At 35.2% G+C, this 24949-nt stretch overlaps 1 protein-coding gene across 15 annotated transcripts in view; it reads left to right on the top strand.

Annotated features, from left to right (window-relative positions):
* Window positions 1-24949, top strand: part of MEF2A (myocyte enhancer factor 2A) — a 143771-nt gene that overhangs the window by 50702 nt on the left and 68120 nt on the right. For all 15 annotated transcript variants that reach the window (XM_064376246.1, XM_064376243.1, XM_064376245.1 and 12 more), the window contains one exon: window positions 11245-11440. In XM_064376246.1, coding sequence (XP_064232316.1) covers window positions 11387-11440 — 54 coding nt within the window. In that variant the 5' untranslated portion in view covers window positions 11245-11386. The remainder of the gene's footprint in view (window positions 1-11244; window positions 11441-24949) is intronic.

Raw genomic sequence — 24949 nt, 5'->3', positions numbered from 1 at the left:
TACCATTCTGCTTTATGTCTCTGAATGTGACTACTTTAGGTACTTCATACAGATGGACTCATTAGTAGATTTGTCCTTTTGTGATTTCCCTTACATAATGTCTTCAGGGTTCATCTGTGTTGTAGCACGTGACAGGATATCCTTTTTTAAGGCTAATATTCCATTGTATGTATGTACCACATTTTGTTTATTCTCCCACAGATGGACGTTTGAGTTGTTTCTACCTTTTGACTATCATGAATAATGCTTCTGTGAACGTTGGTGTATGGATATCTAAGTTCTTGCTTTAAGTATGTTTGAACATATACCTAAAAGTGGAATTCTTGGATCAGATGGCAATTCCATATTTAATTTTTTGAGCAAATGCCACACTTTCCATTGCAGCTGTACTATTTTACATTCCCAAGAACAGTGCCCAAGTGTTCCAGTTTTTCACACCCATGCTGGTGCTTGCTGTTCTTTCTGTTTCTCAATAGCCATTCAAATGGATGTGAAATGGCACCTCATTGTGGTTTTGACTTGCATTTCCTAATGATTAGTGATGTTGCTCAACATTGAACATTGGTTTATCTTCTTTGGTGAAATTTCTATTCAAGTCCTTTGCCCATTTTTAAATCGGGTTATATTTTTGTTTCTTTTGAGTTTTAGGAGTTTTTAAATATATTCCAGATATTAATCTTATATCAAGTATATGATCTACATTTTTTTTTTTTTTGAGACAGAGTTTTGCTTCTGTTGCCTAGGCTGGAGTGCAATGTCACAATCTCAACTCGCTGCAACCTCTGCCTCCCAGGTTCAAGCAATTCTCCTGCCTCACCCTCCCAAGTAGCTAGGATTACAGGCATGAGCCACCAACCCAGCTAATTTTTAAAGATGGGGCTTCACCATGTTGGCCAGGTTGGTCTTGCCTTCTGATGTCAGATGTTTGAACCACCTCAGCCTCCCAAAGTGCTGGAATTACCCATGCCTGGACACGATCTGCAATTATTATCTTTCATTCTGGGTTGCTGTTTTACTCTGTTGATAGTATCATTTGGTGTACAAAAGTTTTTAATTTGATAAAATCTAGTTTATTTATTTTTTCTTTTGTTGATTGTGCTTTTGGTGTTGTGACTAAGAAATTATTGCCAGATCCAACATCTTGAAGCTTTTGCTGTATATTTTCTTTCTAAGAGTTTATAGTTTTAGCAGTTGCATGTGGTGTTAGATAAGCATCCAACTTTATTCTTTTCCAGGTGAACATCCTGTTTTACCAGCACCATTTGTTGAAAAGACATTGAATGGTCTTAGCATCCTTTTTGAAAATCATTTGACCATATGTGAGGGTTTATTTTCGAGTTCTCTATTCTATTCCACTGGTCTTTATGTCTGTCTTTATGCCAGGGCCACAATTGTTTTGATAACTGTAGCATTATAGTAAATTTTGAAATCAGGAAGTGTGAGTCTTTTAACTTTGTTCTTTGCAAGATTATTTTCTCTATTTGGAGTCCCTTGAGATTTCATATGAGTTTTAGGGTGACCTTTTCTATTTCTTTAAAAATATCATTGGGATTTAGTAGAGATTGCATTGAGCTTGTAGATCCCCTTGGACAGTATTGATATCTTATAACATGATCTTGAAATCCATGAATATAAGACGTCTTTCCATTTGTTTGTCTTAATTCTTTCATCAGTGTTTTTTAGTTTTCAGTGTGCAAGCCTTTCACCTTCACCTCCTTGTTTCATTTCCTAAGTTCAGATGATACCTGACTTAAAATGGTTTGACTTACGATTTTTCGACTTTACAATGTTGTGAAAGCAATATGCATTCAGTAGAAACCATACTTTAGTACGGTATTGAATGAATTACATGAGGTATTCAACACTTCATTATGAAATAGGTTTGTATTGGATGGTTTTGTCCAACTAGACTAATGTAATGTTCTGAGCATGTTTAAGATAGGATAGGCTAAGCTATGATGTTTGGTAGGTTAGGTGTATTAAATGCATTTTTGACTTAGGATATTTTCAGTTTTGGTGGGTTTATAGAGATTTAACCCCTTCATAAGCCAAGTAGCATCAAAATTGAATTTTCTTACTTTGTATGCGTCAGTGTTAATATATAGAACTGCAGCTGGTTTGTGTGTTGATTTTGTGTTTTGCTACTTTACTGAATTTATTAGTTCTATGATTTCTTTTGTAGAATCTTTAGACTTTTCTACATGTAAGATGATGCTTGTTTCATGAAAGGATTCTAGGGGACAAAAAAGATCATGTCATCTTAAAACAGAGATATTTATACTTCCTTTTAAATTTGGATACCTTTCTTTTTCTTGTCGAATTGCTCTAGCTAGAACTTCCACTACAGTGTTGAATAGACATGATGAAAATGGTCATTCGTATCTTGTCCTTGATCTTAAAGGAAAGACTTTCAGTCTTTCATGATTGAATATGATGTTAGCTGTGGATTTTTTATATGTAGTATTTATTATGATGAGGTAGTTTCCTTCTTTTCCTAGTTGGGTTGAGTGTTTTTTATCATAAAAGGGTGTTGTATTTTGTCAGGTCCTTTTTCAATACTAATTCAGATGATCATGTTTTTTTTCCCCCTTTATTCTCTTAATGTGGTATGTTACATTGATTTTAGTATGTTGAAACATCCTTGCATTGCAGGAATAAATCCCACTTAATCACCATTATAATCCTTTTAATATATGGTACAATTCAGTTTGCTAGTATTTTATTGAGAGTTTTTATGTCTCTTCATAGGGCATATTGTTCTGTAGTTTTCTTGTTGTGTCTTTGGTTTTGGTATTAGGGCAATGTTGACCTCGTAGAATGAGTTAGAAAACATTCCTCCCTCTTTAATGTTTTGAAAGAGTTTGAGGGGGATTGGTGTTAGTTCTTTAATTGTTTGATAGAATTCATCAATGAAGCCATTGGGTCTCGGGCTTTTATTTGCCAGGAGGTTTTAATTACCAATTAAATCTCCTTATTAGTTATTGCTCTATTCAGCTTTTTGTTTCTGTTTTTTTGTGATTCAGTCTTGGTAGTTCTAGATTATCTTTTGTGTTTCTAGGAATTTGTCCATTTTATCTAAGTTATCCCAGTTGTTGGTATACAGCTGTTTATAGTATCCTCTTACAGTCTCATTTATTTCTGTAGAACAAGTTGTAATACCCAACTTTCATTTCTGATTTCAGTAATTTGAGTCTTTTCTTTTTCTTCCTAGTCAGTCTAGCTAAAGCTTTGTCAATTTTGTTAATCTTTTTGAAGAATCAGCTTTTGGCTTTGTTGATTTTTTTTTTTTCCTCTTGTTTTTCTGTTATCTGTTTTATTTATCTCTGCTCTCAAATTTGTTGTTTCCTGCTTTCTGCTAGCTTTGAGTTTTCCTTTGGGGGAAAATCACAGCATCTTAATTTTTATGTCTTTATGTATGGTATGTGTGTCTTTTATCTTTGTCATTCAAGGTCGTCTTGGCTATTCTTTCACTTTGTATTTCCAAATGAATTTTAGAATGAGCTTATCAATTTCCACATACAATAAGAGAGAACCTGCTGCTATGTTGATAGGGCTTGCATTCAGTCTGCAGATTAAGTTGGGAAGAATTAACGTCTTTATAAAATTGAAACTTCTAAAATTCTGCAAATACAGATTTGCTTATTGTTTTGTACATTTTAAATTTCTCTCAGGATCAAGACCTTTTTCGGTTTTTTTGTTTGTTTTACATAAATGATAGCATTATTTATTTATATTGCTGTTGGGAATAATCTAATATAGAAGAAGACTTTGGTATTGTAGGAAAGAAAGGAAGAATTGCTGGAGTCAAGACTATACAGGAGGGAAAGGAAAAGTACATAGAAAAGATGCTGATGGGTTGATAGTTGTAATAACAGGACTTTGAGATACTTCTATAACGTTTGCTTTTATTTTGCCAATAGAATAGGTAGCAAGGTCATTTAGCCGAGAGTGAAGATGACTGATGAACGTTGGAGATGTAAGCAGAGATAATATGGAATAAAATAATCAACAAGGTATTGGGAAATGTAAAGTTTCTGGAAATGGAAGATTGTGATATGAAGGGAATATTTGAAGTTTAAGGTTCATGACCTTCATGAACTTAAAGTGAGATTAATTGGCATGATTAGCATGCTTATTTTTTTCCTCTAGCCATATTTAGCTACACAGGAGCTGGTCTTCAGGGGTCAGGTTTTTCAACAAAATGGAGGCAAGGGGATGAGGCCAAAGTGGGGAGGTAAGGGTATGAAAATTAAACTGGATAAGGAGGGTAGTAATGAACATGAAGTGGATTAGGGCCATTGAAAAAGTGGCGGGCTTAAAAATTGTAGGACCTAGAGGGCTCAAAGGATTGTTGTAATTAGGTTGTTAAAATGCGTAAACTGGAAATACAGAAGGTGATGGTTAGAGATTTTACACGACAGTTTATTTTCACTATAGGTAATTCACTGGCAAATTTTTGTTGGTTATTTGTATTTGTCAGCCAGGTGCAATGGCTCACACCTATAATCCCAGCACTTTGGGAGACTGAGATAGGAAGATGACTTGAGCTTAGGAGTTCAAGACTAGCCTGGACAACATAGTGAGACCTCGTTTCTACAAATAATAATAAAAGAAGTTAGCTGGGCATGATGATGTGTGCCTGTGGTTCCAGCTACTTGGGAGACTGAGGTGGGAGGATTGCCTGAGCCCAAAAGGTCAAGGCAGCAGTGAGCCATGATTGTGCCACTGTACTGCAGCCCAGGTGATGGAGTGAGACCTTGTCTCCAGAAAACAAAAATAATGTAAAAATATTTGTATTGGTCTTTATGTGACAAATAATGTGTGTAGGACAAATATGAAAAGCAAATTCATATTCCTTTATCCAAGACCTTTGAGGTCAGATATGTTTTGGACTATTTCTCTCTTTTTCTTTATTGCTCTTGCCAAGGACTTACCAATTTTATTAGTCCTTCTAAAGAACTAACTCTTGGCTTTGTTGATTTCTATCCTATGTTTGTTTTCTGTTTCATTGCTGTTACATTTATTTCTACATTTCTCCTGTTTTAGGTTTAATTTGTTCTTTTTGTAACTCTGAGATGATTGTTTAGAAATTGTTTTTTGGCCTTCTTCCTCTTCCTCCATATATGTATTTTAAAGCTGTAAATTTGCCTGTTATGCATTTTTAACTATATACCATACATTTTGATTTTTTTTTTTTAAGACAGAATCACTCTGACACCCAGGAGGGTAGAGTGTGGTGGTATGAACATAGCTTACTACAGCTTTAACTCCTGGGTTTAAGGGATCCGCCTGCCTCAGCCTCACATGTAGTGAGACCACAGGCCTTTGCCATTTCACCTAGCTAATTTTTTGGGTTTTTTTTTTTTTTGGAGTTGGAGGTCTCACTTTGTTGCCCAGGCTTAGAATATTCTTAATAGTATTCCATTGAAAATATTTTCTATTTTTCACTGTGATTTCTTCTTTGACCTATGGATTATTTAAGTTTTTTGCTTAATGTTCACAGCAGGGTTTCCAGATTATATTAGTCTGTTCTCATGCTGCTTTAAAGAACTGCCTGAGACTGGGTAATTTTAAAGAGATGTAATTGACTCACGGTTCTGCATGGCTGGGGAGGCCTTGGGAAACTTACAATCATGGTGGAAGGGGAAGCAAACACGTCCTTCTTCACATGGTGGCAGGATAGAGAAGTGCCAAGCAAAGTGGGAAAAGCCCCTTATGAAACATCAAATCTCTTGAGAACTCACTCACTATCATGAGAATAGCAGCATGGCAGTAAGCGCCCCCGTGGTGGTTCAGTTACCTCCCGCTGGTCCCTCCCACAACATGCAGGGGTATGGAACTACAACTGAAGATGAAATTTGGGTAGGACACAGCCAAATCATATCACAGATTAAATTCTTATTAATTTCTAGTTTAACTTGTCTTGAGGTCAGAGAACATGTCTGTCCTTTGAAATTTGTTATGACTTAGTTTATGATCCAGCATATGACTACAGTCACTTTTGGTAAATGTTTTATTTGCAGTTATCAAGTATTTTCTGCAGTTGTTAGGTCATGTTTTCTATATGTAAGTTAAGTTGTCATTTGTTTAGCAGTCAAATCTTTTTCTACTTGTTTTGGTCTGCTTGTTCCTTTGTTCAGATCTGCTTGTTCCATCAGCTACTAAGAAAGCTCTGTTAAAATTGACTTGTGGCCGGGCATGATGGCTCATCCCAGCACTTGGGGAGGCCAAGGTGGTTAGATCACCTGAGATTGGGAGTTCGAGATCAGCCCGGCCAACATGGTGAAACACTGTCCCTACTAAAAATACAAAAATTAGCTAAATGTGATGGTGTGTGCCTGTAACCCTTAGCCTCAGGAGGCTGAGGCAAGAGAATTATTTGAATGCGGGAGGCGGAGGTTGCAGTGAGCCGAGATCCCACTACTGCACTCCAGCCTAGGTGACAGAGCAAAAAAAAAAAAAAAAAGGACTTGCTATAATTGTATACTTAGTTTTTTTGGTGTTGGCTTTATATTTAGGCATACCCTGTTTCTCAGCTGAAGTTTATTTAGGAAAAGTATATTTTTACATCACAAAACTCAGTACAGTAGTCTAACAAACTGGTATATGGGAAAACTCATAAATTATATTCCAAGTATAATTTATAGAATATTAGAATCATATTTAGACATTTTGAAGTGTGTAAAGGGAATGTGCATCTCTGATGTTGCTGGTAATAAGCAAGACATTGCAATATTAGAATACTTTGAGCTATTGTCTTCCACAACGTGTTTATCCTGAACATTTTTCTAATTGCCTTTCATATTTAGCTCTTATTTTTGCTTAGATTTGTAAAATGCAGAAAGAAGTTGAGGCAGTGTTAAATTGTGGAGAAAGAGAAAAAGCCAGTGAGAAAGTAACTGCCTATGAAGTCATGTAGTAAGCATTTTACATCCCTTAGCCATGGTAATTTACTACTATAAATGGGCATTTTTTGGTGTATTGAATTTTAAAAGAGAGATGATTGGGGATTATGGTTGATGTGTAATATATTGTAATTTTTCCCTACTGGAAATAATGGGAAATAAGTTTCTGGTTATGGTTTCTGCATAGAATATCTGATTTTCAGGATCAGATTCCTAACTGCAAGTGTTGTTAGGTACACTCAAGTTTAGAATTGTTATGTTTTCCTGGTGAATTGATCTTTTATTGTTTTGAAGTATCATTGTGTATCTATCCATGCTATCCATGTGTAGGTATGTAGTGTCTACCTCCTGCATTAAAGTTTGCTATGATAGGCACACAACTTTCTTTTGGTTTGTGTTTCGCATGGTGTGTCTTTCACTGGGCTTTTACTTTTTTTCTGTATTCCCATATTTAAGATGTGTCCTCTGTAATCATCACCTAATTGGGGTTTGTTTTTTAAATCCACGTCTATTATCTTCTTTAAAAATTGGAGTTTTAGTTTAATCATATTTAATGTAATTACTTACATATTTGGATTAAATCTGTTGTCTCCCTGTTTGCTTTCTATTTGTCTTACTTGCCTTCTTTTCGGTTATTTATTAATCCATTTTTTTTTTCTCCTCTTTTAGCTATTTGTACTTTTACTGTTCTTGCCATGGTTACCCACGAGATTACCACATGCATCTTTGACTTACCGAGGTCTAAAGTAAATGAGTATTTTTTTCCATTTCCTAGTCAATGAAATGATTTTAGAATACTTGTATTTCATTTTGCTGTCCTCCCCTATTATGTACTATTATTGTTGTATGCTATAACATTTGAAATCCCACAAAGTATTGTTTTTTAGTCAGTATTCCTTTGGAGTTAACTCTGCTCAACCCTGTTCGGTGCACTTCAGTTTTTTGTGCATATCCAAGCTGTATTTGGGGTCCTTTTTTCTTTCTACTTGAAAAAGTCTCTTCAGTATTTCCTGGAAACAAATTCTGTTTGTTTGCCTTAAAGTTGCCTCTTTATTTTGCCTTCATTTCAGAAGGATTTTTTTTTTTTTTTAAATCAGATACAAAATTTTAATTTGGCATTTCCCCAACAGCACTTTGAAGATACCATTTCGTTGTCTTCTGTCTTCTGGCTTTTACTGTTTGGGAAAACTCAGCTAGCTGTAACTCTTACTGTTGATTCTTGAAGTTAATCTTCTTTAATTTTTCTGGGTGCTTTTAAGATCTCTCTGTGGGGGTAGGGGACCTCCGTCTCCCACTGTCTCTCTTGCCCCTATTCCTCTTCTCCCTCCCCTCTTTCTTTCCTTCTCCCCCTCTCTCCCCTTTGATAGACCTAAGTTATGATTTTCTTTGTGTTTATTTTGCTTAAGGATTGATACAGCTTATTGAATCTGTGACTTGATGTCACATTCGTCAGTTTTAAAAGTTCTTAGCTATTATGTCTTCAGATATTTTTTTCTTGCCTATATGTTTTCTCCTCCCCTCTGAGACTCCAGTTACATGTATTTTGTGTCCTTTTTCCATGTGCTATAATTTCTCAGTCTTTTCTATATTTCTCATTCTCTTTTTGTGCTTCAGTTTAGGTGTTTTCTTCTTTCCTGTGTTCTGGGTTGATTCTTTATTCAGCTGTGTCTAAAGTATTAATAAAACTACCCATCACTTCTTTTTCAAAATTTTATTTTTTATTTTCTTGTTTTCCTTTTTTTGTTTACTAAAATTCTTAATTTTACTTTTTAATTCCTTGAGCATTTATTTTAAACATTTTTCTGATAACACCATTATCTGGATCTACTGTAACCTGTTTCTATTGCCATTTTAAAATCTTGGTTTCAGTAGGATTTTGACTGGTTATATTTTGATTTCTAGACATTTATATGAAAAATGAAAAAATAATGTGAGTTTCTAGACAACGTTATGTTTCTGCTGAGAATTACTTTTGCTACTGGTATGCAGCTAGGCTAATAAGAATACTTAGCACAGGATTGCTTTAATCTAATTAGGGATTGAGATAATTTAAAGCTATGCTTCTCTTTTTGTATGGGCTAGTCTGTTTGTAGTTAACCTTTATGCCTAGAGTATAGTTCTTTGGAGTCTATTCATATGCCTGATGTGTTTACTAGGGCTATTCTTCCTTGGCAGGCCCTAAATCTAAGTTTTGTATGTCCACCCACAGATCTCTTGAAAGCTCTGTTAACTTTGTTAGTTTCTCGGGCAGTAGTTTTGGAGTATTGAGGCGGTAGTTTTGGAATCTTTAGGCAGAGGAATCCAAAGACTGGTCTCACCTATTTCTTCCAGTTCTCAGCCCTGCAGATTCTCTAGTTTTGAAAGTTCTTTAGTGATTTGAAACAGATTATCTTGTGTTTTTCTTTTCTAGTTCTCAAAAGAAGGTTGGTTTGAAGCAAACTACTACACCATTGCCAAAAGCAAAAATACTCAGATATTTTCTAGAATTTGGAATTTTTCAGGTGATATAAGGTAGTACAGTGTATCCATCTTATAGGCATTAAAACATCTTGCGTGTCTTAGCAATACTGCGTCTGCAGTAAAATGTATTAATATTTCTCCTGCCTACTACAGTACAAGTTTTTATATTGGGAGTTGGATAACAATGTGATCTGTTAAAAGAACTATTCTACAACACAACTGCCTGTTTGATTGGGTCCTGCCAGTGACTAGTCATCTTTCAGTTCCTCTAATGTTTCCTGTTCCCTTTTGTCATGGGGCTTTTGCACATGCTGTTCTCCTGCCTAGTATGTATACCCTCATACTCGGGTTTGAGTATGAGGCACATCCTCAGGGAAGCCTTTCCTGACCCATAAATTTAATTCAGATAAATGAATTCCAAACTTTCTAGTTTAGAATTATGCAAATTCATTTGTATTATGGTTTGACTGATGTCTTTTTCTTCTACTAAACTCCAAACTCTGCTAGATTAGGAATCATATCCTTTTTTTTCTGACCACTTTATCCTCTATGCATAGTTTAGTGTTTGGAAGTAAATTTATTAGAAGTAGGTGAACAATTAATAGGTTATCAGTTGTTAACAGATGATCAACTAATGTTTGTATGAATGAAGAAATAAAATAATGAGGGAAAATAAATAAGAAATGTTGTGCTGATGTTATTGCTGGAAATGATAAGAAATGAAAGGCTCATTGCTTTTGAGTAAAAGCCAGATTTAATCACATACTGGAGTTACATGGTATGATCGAAGTTTTATAGATACACATGTACAATATTAAAAATACTTGCATAAAATTCCCATGGGAATTTATTATTATGACTGTTGTATTAAAGCATTTGTTTCCCCATCTCCTCGTAGTTATTTATTATGTAAGTCTGAAAGCACTAGGTTTTTAAAATGACAACAGCCATTGTTCAGAACATGACAAACCGTATCATTACCAGTCATCCTACTTCACAGATATATGGAATCAAAAACCCTTGAAAGATTTTTTTACGTTTTGAAGGATTCGCAGTCTCAGGAAAGCAGACTTGGAATTTATACACACACACAAAGGTGCTGTGGTTTATTGTACCAAGGGAAATTGATTTTGACTTCATCTGGAAGGTAACATGCAAACTGAATCTTGACTGATAAGGAGGTGTTCATTAAATGGCCAAAGGAATATCATTCATTTAAATGCATTTTATTATGAAAGTATATAGTGGCTTTGTGAATTGACAAATAGTAACTTGGCTGGAGACTAGGGCAATTTGCAAGAAGAATCTGAAAAGACAGATTGGGGCTATCCAGATTAGTTTATTGTTTGATAGGAGGTCATCAGAAGTTTTTAAGGATATTCTGTGTTGTTAAGAAGAGAAGTGCTAGAACTAGACTCCCTGAGTTTATAACCCCGAGCTCTGCCCCTTACTATGTGACCATGGGCATACTGCTTAATTTTTCTGTGTCTCAGTGTCTCTGTTTATAAAATGGAGGTAATAGTTATAGATCGCAGTTAGGCTTGAATGAGTTAAGACAAGTCCATACTTAGGAAAATGCCTAGTACATAGGAAAATCTCAATAAAGCTTGGCTGTTGTTGCTATTATTATATACATTGAGAAAACCTCCAACATTATTATTGCATTAGTTTAACCAGAACTAGAGACACAAAGAGATTCAAGAGGTATTTTAGGTGTAAAGTTAACAAGACTACAGCTTATTTCCTAATTTTGTATAACCAGAAATTTCAACTAGTAGTGCTGTGTGTCCAGCATAAAAGCAAATTTGAAATTTGTATAACACTTTTATGATTTGTAAACTTACAGATTTTAAATCTTCTAATTTGTGTTTTCTTTTAGATCTTGTAGAAAATTTCAGCTGTAGCCCTTGGACTAGAAGCTGAAATAATAGAAGCTGTGTACGATGCATTAGGGTATTGAAGAAAATTAACTTTTGAATTAAATATTTGGAATATAAGGAAATAAGGAAAGGTGACTGAAAATGGGGCGGAAGAAAATACAAATCACACGCATAATGGATGAAAGGAACCGACAGGTAAATGAAAATTTTAATTTATTTAATTGATAAAAATATTCTTTTAAAAAAGGTCATAGGATAGAATGGTTGGGTTTTTCTTAAACTTCATTTTAAGTCTAAATACTTTTAGTTCCAGACTAAATGAAAAATTCTAACAATCATAAAACTGTGTCTTTTTATCATGTGCTTTAAAGAGACTTTCTTATTACAGATATATGTCACAGAAAACATAAATGCTCAAAATCACCACAGTCCCACCATTACCATCCATTGTATAGATTTTTCATAAGTTATTTAGTCTATATATCTAATTATATGTTTAATTGTTAGCCTTTTATGTATTGATTATTTTTAAGTTATCACATCTGTTTTCATAATTAGGTAGTAGCTAAGTTAGTTATAATTATCAGTGAATATGTTCTAGTCAGTTAAATTTTCTGGTTAACCAATATATAATAAGAATATTTTTTATACTTCTTACTATTGCAAATATTTCTAAATTTATGTATGTACCTCATTTGTAATGGATAAAATATATTGAAGTTATTTTATGGTACCAGTGTGAGTAAATCGTTACAGATTCAAGGTAATTATAATGATGCTAGTATATGAAGAGGCCAGAATTTTTAAGTGTCTAATGTTGGCTTAGCAAACTTTGGCCCATGGGCTGGCCATCTGTTATTGTAAATAAAGTTTTATTAGAGCACTGTCATGCTCATTCATTTACATATTGTCTATGGCTGCTTTCGCATTATAACAACAAAATTGAGTAGTTGCCCCAGAAACTATATGGCCCATAAGCTTAAAATCTTTACTGTCTGGCACTTTCAGAAAAAGTTTACCAACTCCTTAGTTCAGAATAAAGAAGGAAGAATAATTTCATAGAATATTATAAAGGAACTACTGAGGAGATGCTGTCTCTGGAAAAGTTACGTATCAGGAGAAGTTTCAAGAACAGGTGGTTTCAGAAAGTTTACCAGGAACAGAACAAAACTGAAACAGTGTTCTGCAAAATCTGAGTAGTAATTCACTGGAATATAGATATAATTGGTGATAAAACTCAGCTGAGCAGCCTGTAAGGAAGTTTGGTGGGAGTGATGAGAGTTGCCCATAGACCAACTTAAAGAGGAGGCCCTGGTTTAAACTCATGAAGATCGTATAACAAAGATGTAAGGCCCACATCATTGCTTTCTACCTCAGTTCCCTGCAGACTCTTCTCAACTCTTTCCCTATAGGAATTTTCCTCCCCATCCCTCCCCCTACCTCCTAAATAAATAAAGGAATCAGCAAAAAAAAAAAAAAAAACCACGTGTGATTCATTATGAAGGTTGGTAAAATAGGGAAGATCGATAAAATATCCATGCTGTTATTCCAAAGGAATGATTCCAAGCAAGGCTGCAAATTATCTTCCTTTCACAATCTGAGAATTAAGAAGTGAGAGTAGACCGGGTACAGTGGCTCATGCCTGTATTCCCAGCACTTTGGGAGGCCGAGGCAGGCGGATCACAAGGTCAGAAGTTCAAGACCAGCCTGGCCAATATGGTGAAACCATGTCTCTACTAAAAATACAAAAATTAGCTGAGCATAGTGGTGTGTGCCTGTAATCCCAGCTACTCAAGAGGCTGAGGCAGAAGAATCACTCGAACCCGGGAGGTGGAGATTGCAGTGAGCTGAGATCACGCCACTACACTCCAGCCTGGATGACAGAGTGAGAGACTCTGTCTCAAAAAAACAAACAAAAAAGAAGTGAGAGGAGGGATAGGGACTTGCTTCATGAATGTGTGCAGTATAAATATAAAATAGGGTTTATTGGGGAATAACATACAAGCAGAGAACTGGAGGGCACATAAAATTCTTGAGTCCTCATTATTCCATAGGTAGTCATGTTTAAATTGGACATAGCCAAACTGGACCTACCTATGGAAGGGATTTACATTTTTAGCAGGAAAGAGCAGCTAGGCATGTGTAGGTGACTGTGTAATAGAACTTTTTGAGTTGAGGAAATGACTTTGTTAAAAAGATGGATACTGCCACCACGCAACTAGAATGAGCCTGTTCTTAGGTTGGACTTACCTGCTATGTGAGCTTCTTGGCTACCTGCAGAATGGGGCAAGAACTGTCTGAATTTCTGTCTCAGATAATTTCGGTAAAGATTGGAGAAAAGACATAGAAGAAATAGTTGGACAGTTTATTTTAAATTAGACACAGAAACAATTTGTCACAAACTAAAAGAGTGTCTTAGTTTTATTAATTTTAGAATTTGTGGGTTCTGAGTTAAAAGTTTCATTTTTCTTCATAAAAGGGAGAAAAATTGTATCTTTGCAGAAGAAAAGACATGTCATTTATTTGTCCAGATTCAAATATATGCTATATCCCAAGAGGCTGTGTTAGGTCCTGGAAACTCATTAAAAATATATAGCCTACATAGGAGATCTAAATATGTGGCAAATAGAAATAATCTCAGATACTGGGAGAGTTTATAGAAGAAACTGCCAAGTTCTGATGGAGTGGTTTAGGGACTATTTATTGGAGGAGGTAATAGCAAATAAGAGTTTTGAATTACAAGTATGAACTAGCAAGATAAAAACCACACTTCATCATTGGAACAGTACACAAATAATCTTGTGGGGGCGGTGACAGTATCATGCACTCAAAGAGCTGCTTCACTTTACTTCCACTTAGCCTCTGGCAAAACCTTGTGTTTGTCCTTTCTTATCTAAAACACTTCTTTTTATTTTTCTTTTTAAAGTAAACTGTATTAAAGTATAAGATTAAGAAAATTCAGAAATCCTAAAAGTGTGGTTCAGTGAATTTTTGCACAAAGAGCATAACCATGTAGCCAGCATATCCCAGAGCACCACCCCAGAGGTACTCTTTATCCTGTGTCTCAGTTATTTCTCCCCTGCCCCAAGGAAAGTCATTAACCTGACTTCTAACACTATAGATTAATTATACCTGTTGTTGAATTTATATGAACAGTGTGTATTCTTTTACACGATATTATGTTTGTGAAATTTATCAGTGTTATATCTTGTACATTTTCATTGATGTATAATCTGTTGTGTCAATAGAATACAATTTATGTCTTTTTATTGTAAATGGACATGTGGGTTGTGTTCTACTTTGGTATTATTATGAAGAGTGTAATTTTGAGTATTCTCAATCGTGTACATGAACACGGGTAAATAGAAGTGCAATTGCTGGTTAGTAGTTGACAAGTTTTCTAAAGTAGTTGTACTAGTTTAAGTTGTACTAGTTTACACTCTGCTGGCAGTGTGTAAGAGTTCTAGCTGCTCCAGTCTTCAGCAGTTCTGGGTATTGGCCTTTTCATTTTAGTCATTCTGGTAGGTGAGCAATAGTAATTTACTTTAAGTTTCCCATGTTGTCTAATGAAGGTGCTCACTTTTTCATTTTTATTGGCCATTTAGATATATAACTTCTTTTGTTACTAGTCTATTCATGTCATTTTTTTTTTCTTCTAATGGGCTGCCTGCCTTTTTCTTATGAATTAACATGCATTCTGTATATTCAGATGAGTGTTTTATCTATGACATGCATTATAAATACTAGCTCTAAAACTATGGCTTACCTTTTCACTTTTATTTAAAAAAAAATTTTTTTTAGAGACAGGGTCGTGCTCTGGTGCCCAGGCTGGAGTGCAGTGGTGCGATCATGGCTCACAGTAACCTCAAACTTTTGGGTTCCAGTTATTCTCTTGTCTACACCTCTTGGGTAGGTTGGACTACAGGCATGTACTACCAGGTTTGACCCATTCTTTTATTTTTTGTAGAGATAGGTCTTGCCTAGACTGGTCAGGATCTCTCGGCTTCAAGTGATCCTTTTGCCTTGGATTCCCAAAGCACTAGGATTACAGGCATGAGCCACCACACCAGGCCTATACTTTGTTAATGTTTTTAAAAATCAGTAATATTTTAATGGTTTCCCATTTACCTTTTTTCCCCCTTTCCTTTATGGCTAATGCTTTTTTGTGTCATGTATAAGAAGTCTTTACTACCATAAGACCGTGAAGATACTCTTCTATGCTTTCTTCTGTAAGTCTTTTGTTTTGTTTTGTTTTAACCTTTGATGTTTTAGACCTGTTATCCATTATTTTTGTGTTTGGTTTGAGGTATAGGGGTCACGATTTGTTGTTTTCTAGATGGTATTTAGTTGTCACAGTACAATTTATTGCAAAAACCATCCTTTGCTCACTGTGTGATAAGGTTGCCTTTGTCATGAGTCAAGTAACCATATATGTATGAGACTCTGAATTCTCTATTTTGTTCCATTTGATTATTTGTATATCCAGTGTAATTCTACACTGTTTTAATTACTGTAATTTGATATCTGATAGTGTAGTTCTGCACCTTTTTTTTGGGCAGAACTGGCTGACTATTCTTGACCTTTTTCAGAATATCCGAATGAAACCAAGTGTCAGTGTTCACTCAAGAAAACAACCTACTGGAATTTAGATTTTTTTTCCCCCTGGATGGATGGATCTCTTTATGGAGAATTGAAATCTTTACAGTATCAAGTATTGTAATTTATAAACATGTTTAGATTTCATTTGGTTTTCATTAATTCTCTCTATAATGGTTGATGGTTTTCAAAATAAGTCTTCTAAATTTTTTGTTATATTAGTAGGTATTTTATTTTCTAAAGCATTATTACAATTCTTCTCAAATTTTATTTTCGGCATATTTTCTGCTGAGTATATAAAAGTATACTTAAGAATTGCTAGATGACATGGTAACTCTAAGTTTTACATTTTGTGAAATGCCAGACTGCCAAAGTGGCTGCATCATTTTGCATTCTGCCAGCCATGTGTCAGGGTTCTAGTTTTTTCACATCCCAGCCAACACTTGTTATCGTCTGTCTTTTTTTATTGTAGTACTCCTGATGGGTATAAACTGGTTTATCTTGTGGTTTTAGTTTGCATTCCTTTGATAGCTAATGATGTTGAGCATCTTTTCATGTGCTTATTGGATGTTTGTATATCTTCCTTGGAAAAATGTCTATTCAGATCCTCTGCATAATTTTTAATTGTTTTTTAGTTATATCATCATTTTGAAAGCTGTTTTTACTGGCTGTAGAATTCTAGATTGACACTTTTATTCTCTTAGTACTTTGAAGCACTTGTCTTCCAACTTCCATTCATTTCTGTTGAGAGGCCAGCTTTTGATCTTTAAAAAAATTTTTTTAAAGATAATGTGTCTTTTGTTGCTTTAAAGTCTTTTGTTTTTCCTTTGTTAATAAACATTTTTACTGTGATGGACCCACAAGGGGCACATGTCTTCAGATACTCCTTGTGTCCCATTTTTTTCCTCCTCTGGGATTCTAGTTACATAGAACTGTTTTATGTCCCATACATTTCTTATGTATTTTGTCTTCCTATATTTTTTATTATTTTTTCTCTGTGTTTCAGTTTGAATGTTTTCTAGTAGTCTATTTTCTAGTAAACTCTTCTCCTGCTTTTTAAAATTAATTGATAAAACAGCCTAGTAAGTTCTTAATTTCTGATAATATAGTTTCAATTCTAGAATTTCTTATTGACTTTTCTTTTTTATGTGAAGTGGCCCATCTTTTCTTGCATTTTCTCTATTTTTTACTTTTTTTTTTTTTTTTAAGATATTAGCCATAGTTATCTTAAAGTTCATGTCTGCTAACAACTATATGTGGATTACCTTTAGGTCATATCTGATCCCTTTTTCTCTTTGTTCTCAATTACATGATTCAGTCTTTTGACATGTCTGGTGGTTTTTTAATGAGCCGTCAGACCTTGTATGTGAAAGATACTATAGAATCTTGGCATCTCCAGTCTTCCTGCTTCAGCAGCTTTCTGATGTCATTAAACAGATACTTCTTGTATTTCATCCTGTTTTACTAGTTGATTTCGGTAGGTTCTTCGGCTTTCCAACAACTACTCTCTCTAACCTAGAATCAGACATCCTCATATACTTAAAAGAAAAAAAAAGCAGTTTCAAAACAAGTTTTTTTCCAAAGGTTCCAAAGGTAGAATATAGAGAACAATATTTGAAAGACTGCTATATTCATTATCCAGAGGTAACATGTCAGTTGTGACATATGTATTTTTATTTTTATTTGTAAAGTGAAAAAATTAGAGATTTACTGGCCTCTGTAATTTTTCCTAGTCTCTTCCTAATTTCTTTCTCATGATAATCATTATCATGAATTTGCATTGTGTTTTCTTTATATTTGTTTTTTTCAGCAGGTATTATTTAGTATTATTTCAATGTGGGTTTAAAGTTTTACATAATGACGTTTTCATTTGCACACACTTTTTCACTCAGTGTAGTGTTTTAAGATCCATCTGCTCTTATTCAGTACAGCTAGTTGTAGGAATAAATATTCTTCAATTCATTCATCAGTACTTCTTTCAAAGAACATTTATGTTGTTTTTAATTTTTTACTGTTATAAACAGTGTTGCGGTTACATCTCTTGACCTATCGCATTATGCATGGGTAAAAGTTTCTCTGTGACAAATACTTTTGAAGAAATTGCTAGGCTGAGTATTGTCCATCATCACCTTTACCATGTTTTCAAGTTGCTTTCCAAAGTGATTGTACTAGATACACTGTAGTAATTTAGTATGAGAATTCCTATTTCCCCATATACTTTGCCTTTTCTTCTTTTTTCTGTCTTGTCTCCCTTTCTTTTTTCTGTCTTTGTCACCTTTTACATTTTATTTTATACTTTTTCTGGTCTTAGGAAAGTGAAATGCAACCTGTTTTTGTGGTTTGATTATTATTATTTATTTTTTTTTTTTTTGAGACAGAATCTCGCTCTGTCGCCAGGCCAGAGTGCAGTGGTGTGATCTTGACTCACTGCAGTCTCCGCCTCCTGGGTTCAAGCCATTCTCCTTTCTCCGCTTCCTGGGTTCAAGCCGTTCTCCTTTATGAGCCTCCCGAGTAGTTGAGACTACAGGCATGCGCCACCACGCCCAGCTAATTTTGGTGTTTTTAGTAGAGACGGGGTTTCACCATGTTGTCCAGGATGGTCTTAATCTGTTATTTAACCTCATGGTCCACCTGCCTTCGCCTCCCAAAGTGCTAGGATTACAGGCGTGAGCCACCACGCCCAGCCGGTGGTTTGCTTATTTTGCACTGGGTTGATGATTTTGATTTTTTTCTGTTAGAAGTTCATTACATATTCTGGTTATTAATTCTGTATGTATTGTCTCTGTTTCAGATAGTATCTTTCAGTCTTTACCAAAACACTTTGTAAACACTTTTATGACAGGCTTATCACAGTGCACAATAGTGGTTCCTATTGCCTTTATTTCAGTAGATTGTGAGCCTTTTAAAGTGTGTTAAGATTTGCTTTATTTCCTAAATCATGATTGGTTTTCTGAATGTTCCAAATGGAGTTAGGTAAATACATATTCTTTAATTGTTGGGTGCGTGTGTCTCCATATATCTTTTAGATCACTCGTTGTGTTCAAACCTTCTGTATTCTTTGTGACTTTTTGTTTTTCGTTCATTGAGACCTATCAATAATTGTACTTATTACAATGGTGGATTTGTCAATTTCTCTGTATATTTTATTCATTTAATGCTTATTGTTTTATAAGTCTTGGGACAATTTCTTTTTTTTTTTCTTTTTTGAAAGAAAGAAAAAGAATAAAGAAGAGGAGGAAAAAGGAAGAGAAAGAGAGAGAGAGAATGGGAGTATTGCTTTCTTGCCCAGGCTAGAATGCAGTTTAGTAATGGGTATTGAAAACCTCTTTTATACCAATAATTATACTTGATGCAAACAGGAAGGAATAAGGGAAGAAAATAACAAACGAGCAGCCAACCAATATTTCATTTAAACCTATGAAATGCTATGCGATTACTGAGGAGTGATTTACTTCCAATTATGTAGTCACTTATGGAATAGGTGTGAGGTGGTAATGTATGTTTTCTGTATTTGAAGTGGAGAGTTCTATAGATGTTTATTAAGTTTACTTGTTCCGGGTCTGAGTTCAAGTCCTGGATGTCCTTGTTAATTTTCTGTCTCGTTGATCTATAAAATCGTTAGCTCTTCTTGTTACATTGATCCTTTTGCCATTATGTAATGTCCTTCTTTGCCTCTTTTGCTCTTTGTTGCTTTAAAGTCTACTTTATCAGAGGCGAGAATTGCATCTCCTGCTTTTTATTTGTTTATTTTTACTCTCTGATTGGTTGATACATCTTCCTCCTTCTCTTTGTTTTGAGTCTTTGTGTACCGTTGCATGTGAGATGGGTCTGGATACAGCATAGCAATGGGTTTTGGCTTTTTATCCAATTAGAATATATATAACTTTAATACTAGCATTTGATGCTAGCTGGCTGTTTTGCCCATTAGTTAGTGTAAATTTTTCGTTGTGTTAATGTTCTTTTCTTTTTGATATATTTTTGGAAAGGCTGATATTGGTTGTTCCTTTATATGTATAGTGCTTCTTTCAGAAGCTCTTGTAAAGCAGGCCTGGTGGTGGTGAACTCTCTAAGTACTTGTTTGTTTGCAAAGGATTTAATTTTTCCTTCGATTATAACGCTTAGTTTGGCTGGATAGGAAATTCTGGGTTGAAAGTTCTTTTCTTTAAGGATGTTAAATATTGGTCCCCACTCTTTTCTGGCTTGTAGGGTTTCTGCTGAGAGATCTGCTGTAAGTCTGATAGGTTTCCCTTTATGGGTAACCTGACCTTTCTCTCTGGCTGCCCTTAGTATTTTCTCCTTCATTTCAACCCGAATAAATCTGGCAATTATGTGCCTTGGGGTTGGTCTTCTTGAAGAATATCTTTGTGGTGTTCTCTGTATTACCTGGAGTTGAATATTACCCTGCCTTGCCAGGTTGGGAAAATTTTCCTGAATGATATCCTGAAGAGTATTTTCCAACTTGGATTCATTCTCTTCATCACATTCAGGTACACCTATCAAACGTAAATTAGGTCTTTTCACATATTCCCATATTTCTTGGAGACTTTGCTCATTCCTTTTCATCCTTTTTTCTCCAATCTTGTCTTCTCGTTTCATTTCACTGAGCTGGTTCTCGACTTCTGATGTCCTTTCTTCTACTTGATCAATTCGACTGTTTAAAGTTGTGCATGCTTCGCGAAGTTCTCGTGTCGTGTTTTTCAGCTCCATCAATTCACTTATATTCCTCTCTAAATTGTCCATTCTCGTTAACATTTCGTCAAACCTTTTTTCAAGGTTCTTAGTTTCTTTGCATTGGGTTAGAACAAGTTCTTTTAATTCACAGAAGTTTCTTATCACCCACGTTTTGAAGCCTGCTTCTGTTATTGGAACACACTCGTAATCTATTAAGCCTTGTTCCGTTACTGATGAGGAATTGCGATCCCCTGTAGAGGGAGAGGCATTCTGATTTTGAGTATTCTCTGCCTTTTTACGCTGATTTCTTCCCTTCATTATATATTTATCCGTCTGTTGTCTTTGTAATTACCGACTTTCTAACTAGATCTCTGAGCAGACGTCCAACTTGTTGATTCCCAGTGCCGAAATCTGAGCAGTCCACTGCGCCGGTCAAAATAGCGGTGTTAAGATTGATGGTGCTTTTCTGCCTGGGAATCTCCGGATTCTGCACCAAAAACTGGCGCGCTAAGGCACCAGCAAAACCGCCGCGCCGGCCACAAGAGTCGCCCTGGCGACACGTGGAGCTCCTCTGCTGGGAATCTCCTGGTCCGTGAGCAACAAATATTCGTCTGAAAGTGTGGCGTCCTCTCGTTCTCTGCGCTTTCACTGGGAGCTAGGAGCCCGAGCTGCTAGTGATCAGCCATCTTGGATCTCTCTCTACCGGGACTATTTCATTAGACTTGTACATATTTAGAGTTGTACCTTCTCAGCGAATTTTGCCATACATATTGACCATCTTTATCCTCAGTAAGGAATATTTGTCTTAAATCTACCTTATCTCACCTTGATATAGCTACACATTTCTTCCTTTCCTTTTATTTTTTCTTTTCTTTTCCTCCTCCCTCTCTTCCTCTGTCTTCCGCTCCCTTTCTCTCCTCTCCTCTTTTCTTCCTTTTTTTTTTTTTTGAGACAGGATCTTGCTCTGTCACCCAGGCCAGAGGGCATTGGCATGATCGTGGCTCCCTGCAGCCTTGACCTCCTGGGCTCAAGCGATCCTCTTGCTTCAGCCTCCAGAGTAATTGGGACTACAGGTATTGCACACCACGCCTGGCTACTTTTGCAGAGATGAGGTCTCACCGTGTTGCCCAGGCTGATCTTGAACTCCTGAGCTCAAGTGATCCTCCCACCTGGCCCTCCCAAAGTGTGGGGATTACAGGTGTGAGCCATGGTGCCCAGCCAGTGTTTTCTTGATAGGTCTGAATGTCTCTGTTAACTTTCAACCTTACTGTGTCCTTAGGTATGTCTTTTACAGATAGTATGAAAGGCTGGATTTTGTTTTTTTATCTAGTCTGATAAATCTCTTGACTCACTAGTCTAGTTGATTTTTTATTCCCTATGATCTTATATATATTTGTACTAGTTTACACCATCCCAGTTGATCATAGAAATTTGTTAGAGGGCCCCAGGCATTAAAGAAGTGCTAGTATATGAAAAGAAGTATGACTGCAGCTCTACACAGAGCGACCCCCCACCCCCCACCAGGAGAAAAACATTGGAAGAAGATACTTTCTCTACCTGGTAATCCACCAAACTTAGAGGTTCTGAGTAAGAATGGTTGAGAAGTCACACTGCTAGAGATTAGTCAGTTTCTACCTGATATCTTCAACTCCTATCTCCAGCAGAGCTTCTGTGCTGCGCAGGTTTTATTCTGGAGGACATCTGTCTGCACCAGCATGGCTGCCAGTTCTGTTGTGAGGTGGCAGGCCTTGAGACAGTGGAGATGAGAAGCAGAAGCTGAACCCAAACTGCTCTTTTAAAAATGTGTCTTCTCATAGCTCCACTGGCTGTTTTCTTCTCCAGGCTATGAGCCTCCACACCCCTGACCCTGTTCATTTTCCAGCATAACCTCTGGGGTTTCTCAGTTTTCCTTCATTATTCCTTCACAGATTTATTCAACAAAATTTTTTTAGCACCAACTCACTGCCACACAGTAGTTTTGTTTTAGAGGCTGAGTGTGCAGCATTGAACTTTTTTCAACTTACATTCTACTCAGATGACTGGGTTTTTATCAACAAGTAATGCTTGTTGGGTTTTTTGCCCCCTAACAAGAGCTTAGAGCTGTTATACTTCCTGAGTTTTTTTTATGTTAGAAAATGTTTATTGTCTTTATATTTGAAGTCTAACTTGGCTAGGTCTAATGTTCTAGGTATAGGCCCTATGCCTGAACCTTTTCCCCAGAACATCATAGAGATTTGGTCTTCTGACTTTGAATATTGCCAGAATTCTAACACCAGACTGAGTTTTTTCCCTTCTTAAAAGTGACTCACTTCCTTGGTCCACATAGTATTCGTTCTTTGACCTTGACATTCAGTAACTTAATCTGAATATGCCATGAATTTATTTATTCCTTATCACTTTTTGAAGAAATGGTATGACCTTTCAGTATTTTGCTTTATTTTTTTAATAAATATTTTTCATTTTCTAATTGCCCTGGGCTTTTTTGGTGTCTTCATTATCTGTCAACAATACAAACAGCTTTTTTCTATTCATTTTAATTTGTTTTCTGTTTTGATTCTTTGATTTTTATTATTGTGCTTTAACCTCTGTTGTGATTTGATTTTTTTTCTCTTCTGAGCTATATCAGCTCACATTTTGGGTCTGTTATCTCTGACATTTTTGGCAATTATATTAGGTGTGAGTTAACAAAAATAGTTTTCCTATAAAATTATTTTCTTCAGTTTATTTGTTTTGGTTTCACCTTCCCTGGCATTCTGCATTTAGAACAAGATTCTCCACTTGTGAATCTTCTAGCACTAATCAGAGGATCCTCTCGGAGCACATTGCCACTTTTGTGAAGAACTCAGTGTGAATTCTCTGAATCCACTTTCATTTTCCTCAATTTCACCAAATCTGGCAGATGGAAATCTGTAGTTCGGGGTTCTTACTTTCCTTGAGGAAAACCCAGTCTCTTTTTATTATGTATGTATATATGTGTCCATGCTTTTAGAGGAGTAGAGAGGAGTAAACATGACTTTATTCCATTTTGAATTTACAATTAAATTTTGTGATTTCTTTTGAACTTTAAAGAATTGACATCATTTTAATGTAATTAAAATAATCAGTTTAAAAGTATTGTCTTAGAGTAGTAAAGTTGAATATTGAGTTGTAATTACGTAGTTAGTATTCTCTAGCCTAATTTTAGATTGTTTTTCTTCTTTCATATGAAATTTATGAACTAAAATGTGGCTGTATTGCAAAATTACTAATTAACACCGTACTAATTATTTGGCTTTTACTGATTTTTCACTTTTAGATGTCCTAGAAAGCTAGTGTGTAGAAGGAAAATCTCTGTATGACAACCGAAAACTTCTTTTGAACTGAAAACACTAAAATCAAGGCAAAATGTAGACTCTTAACAGCTTATTTTCCTGCTTTGTGACTGTTATATTTTGTTATAATCTCATCTTCTAAGGCTTAATACTCTTGTCATAAGTGAGGATGTTTTTTCATTTCTTCCCTCATTGCTTTTCCCCATTGTATTCTATTTTGTTTTTGCTTGTTGCCAAAATCTATTTGTTAAAACAAGTACATCAACAAATGTTGAGGTTTTGCATTGTAATTTCTGTTTTATATTGAGAATTTTAAAGTATCAAATATAGGCCAGTATTCAATGCTAATTCATAAAAGGTGATTTGGATATATGGCACAATTTACATGTAAATATGTATCATGAACAGACCAGGTTGTATTGCCTGGTTAAATTACCTTGTTAAATGGAAATTTAAAGAACCTCTCAACTCTATTTTCATTCAGCTTATTAGCTAATAGAATATTTGAGCGGTCATATAATACGTGGAGTATTGTGCTTTGTACACTTGCTAAATACAGGGGAAACAAAGTTTTGAGAATATTGAAGAGATTAGATCTGCATAAAATTAAGAGTGATTAAAGTGATTAAATGCTAAAATGTGTAGATGTTAAATATTTATGGTGTTACCATAGGGAGAAAACAGATACTCTGCTTAAATTTAGTGAAAATCATTGAACTACTGTACTACTGTTTAATTTTATCATGCTACATAGGAAATAAAACAGACTTAAAAAATACAGAAATGTGTTTGAATTGTACATGTGGAATGCATTTTGTTGTTGTTTTGCTTTTACATATACATATTATACCTGTAATGTAAGAGGATATAAAAGTTAGGCCCATGAAAAAATTTCTAGTGGCAGTAATTGCTTTTCATGATACTGGAGATCCTCTACTTCTTTAATAGCTACTGCAATAACTGATTTAAGTGTAGGCCAATAGTTAAAGTTTATAGAAGAAAATCGTATGATAGATATCCATGGGGAAAATTGCTGAACTTTATGTTGTTTCACAGTTCCAAAGATTATTCAAAAGTACATTCTTACTAATTTTAAAAAACTTTTTAAAATAGACTATGTTTTAGA

This window comes from Aotus nancymaae, unplaced genomic scaffold (genome assembly GCF_030222135.1).
Source record: "Aotus nancymaae isolate 86718 unplaced genomic scaffold, 86718_ANA_hifiasm-v0.15.2.pri h1tg000014l, whole genome shotgun sequence".
Classification (NCBI taxonomy): domain Eukaryota; kingdom Metazoa; phylum Chordata; class Mammalia; order Primates; family Aotidae; genus Aotus; species Aotus nancymaae.
The sequence above is the reverse complement of the archived record's forward strand: the minus strand, read 5'-3'. Positions and strand labels throughout refer to the sequence as shown.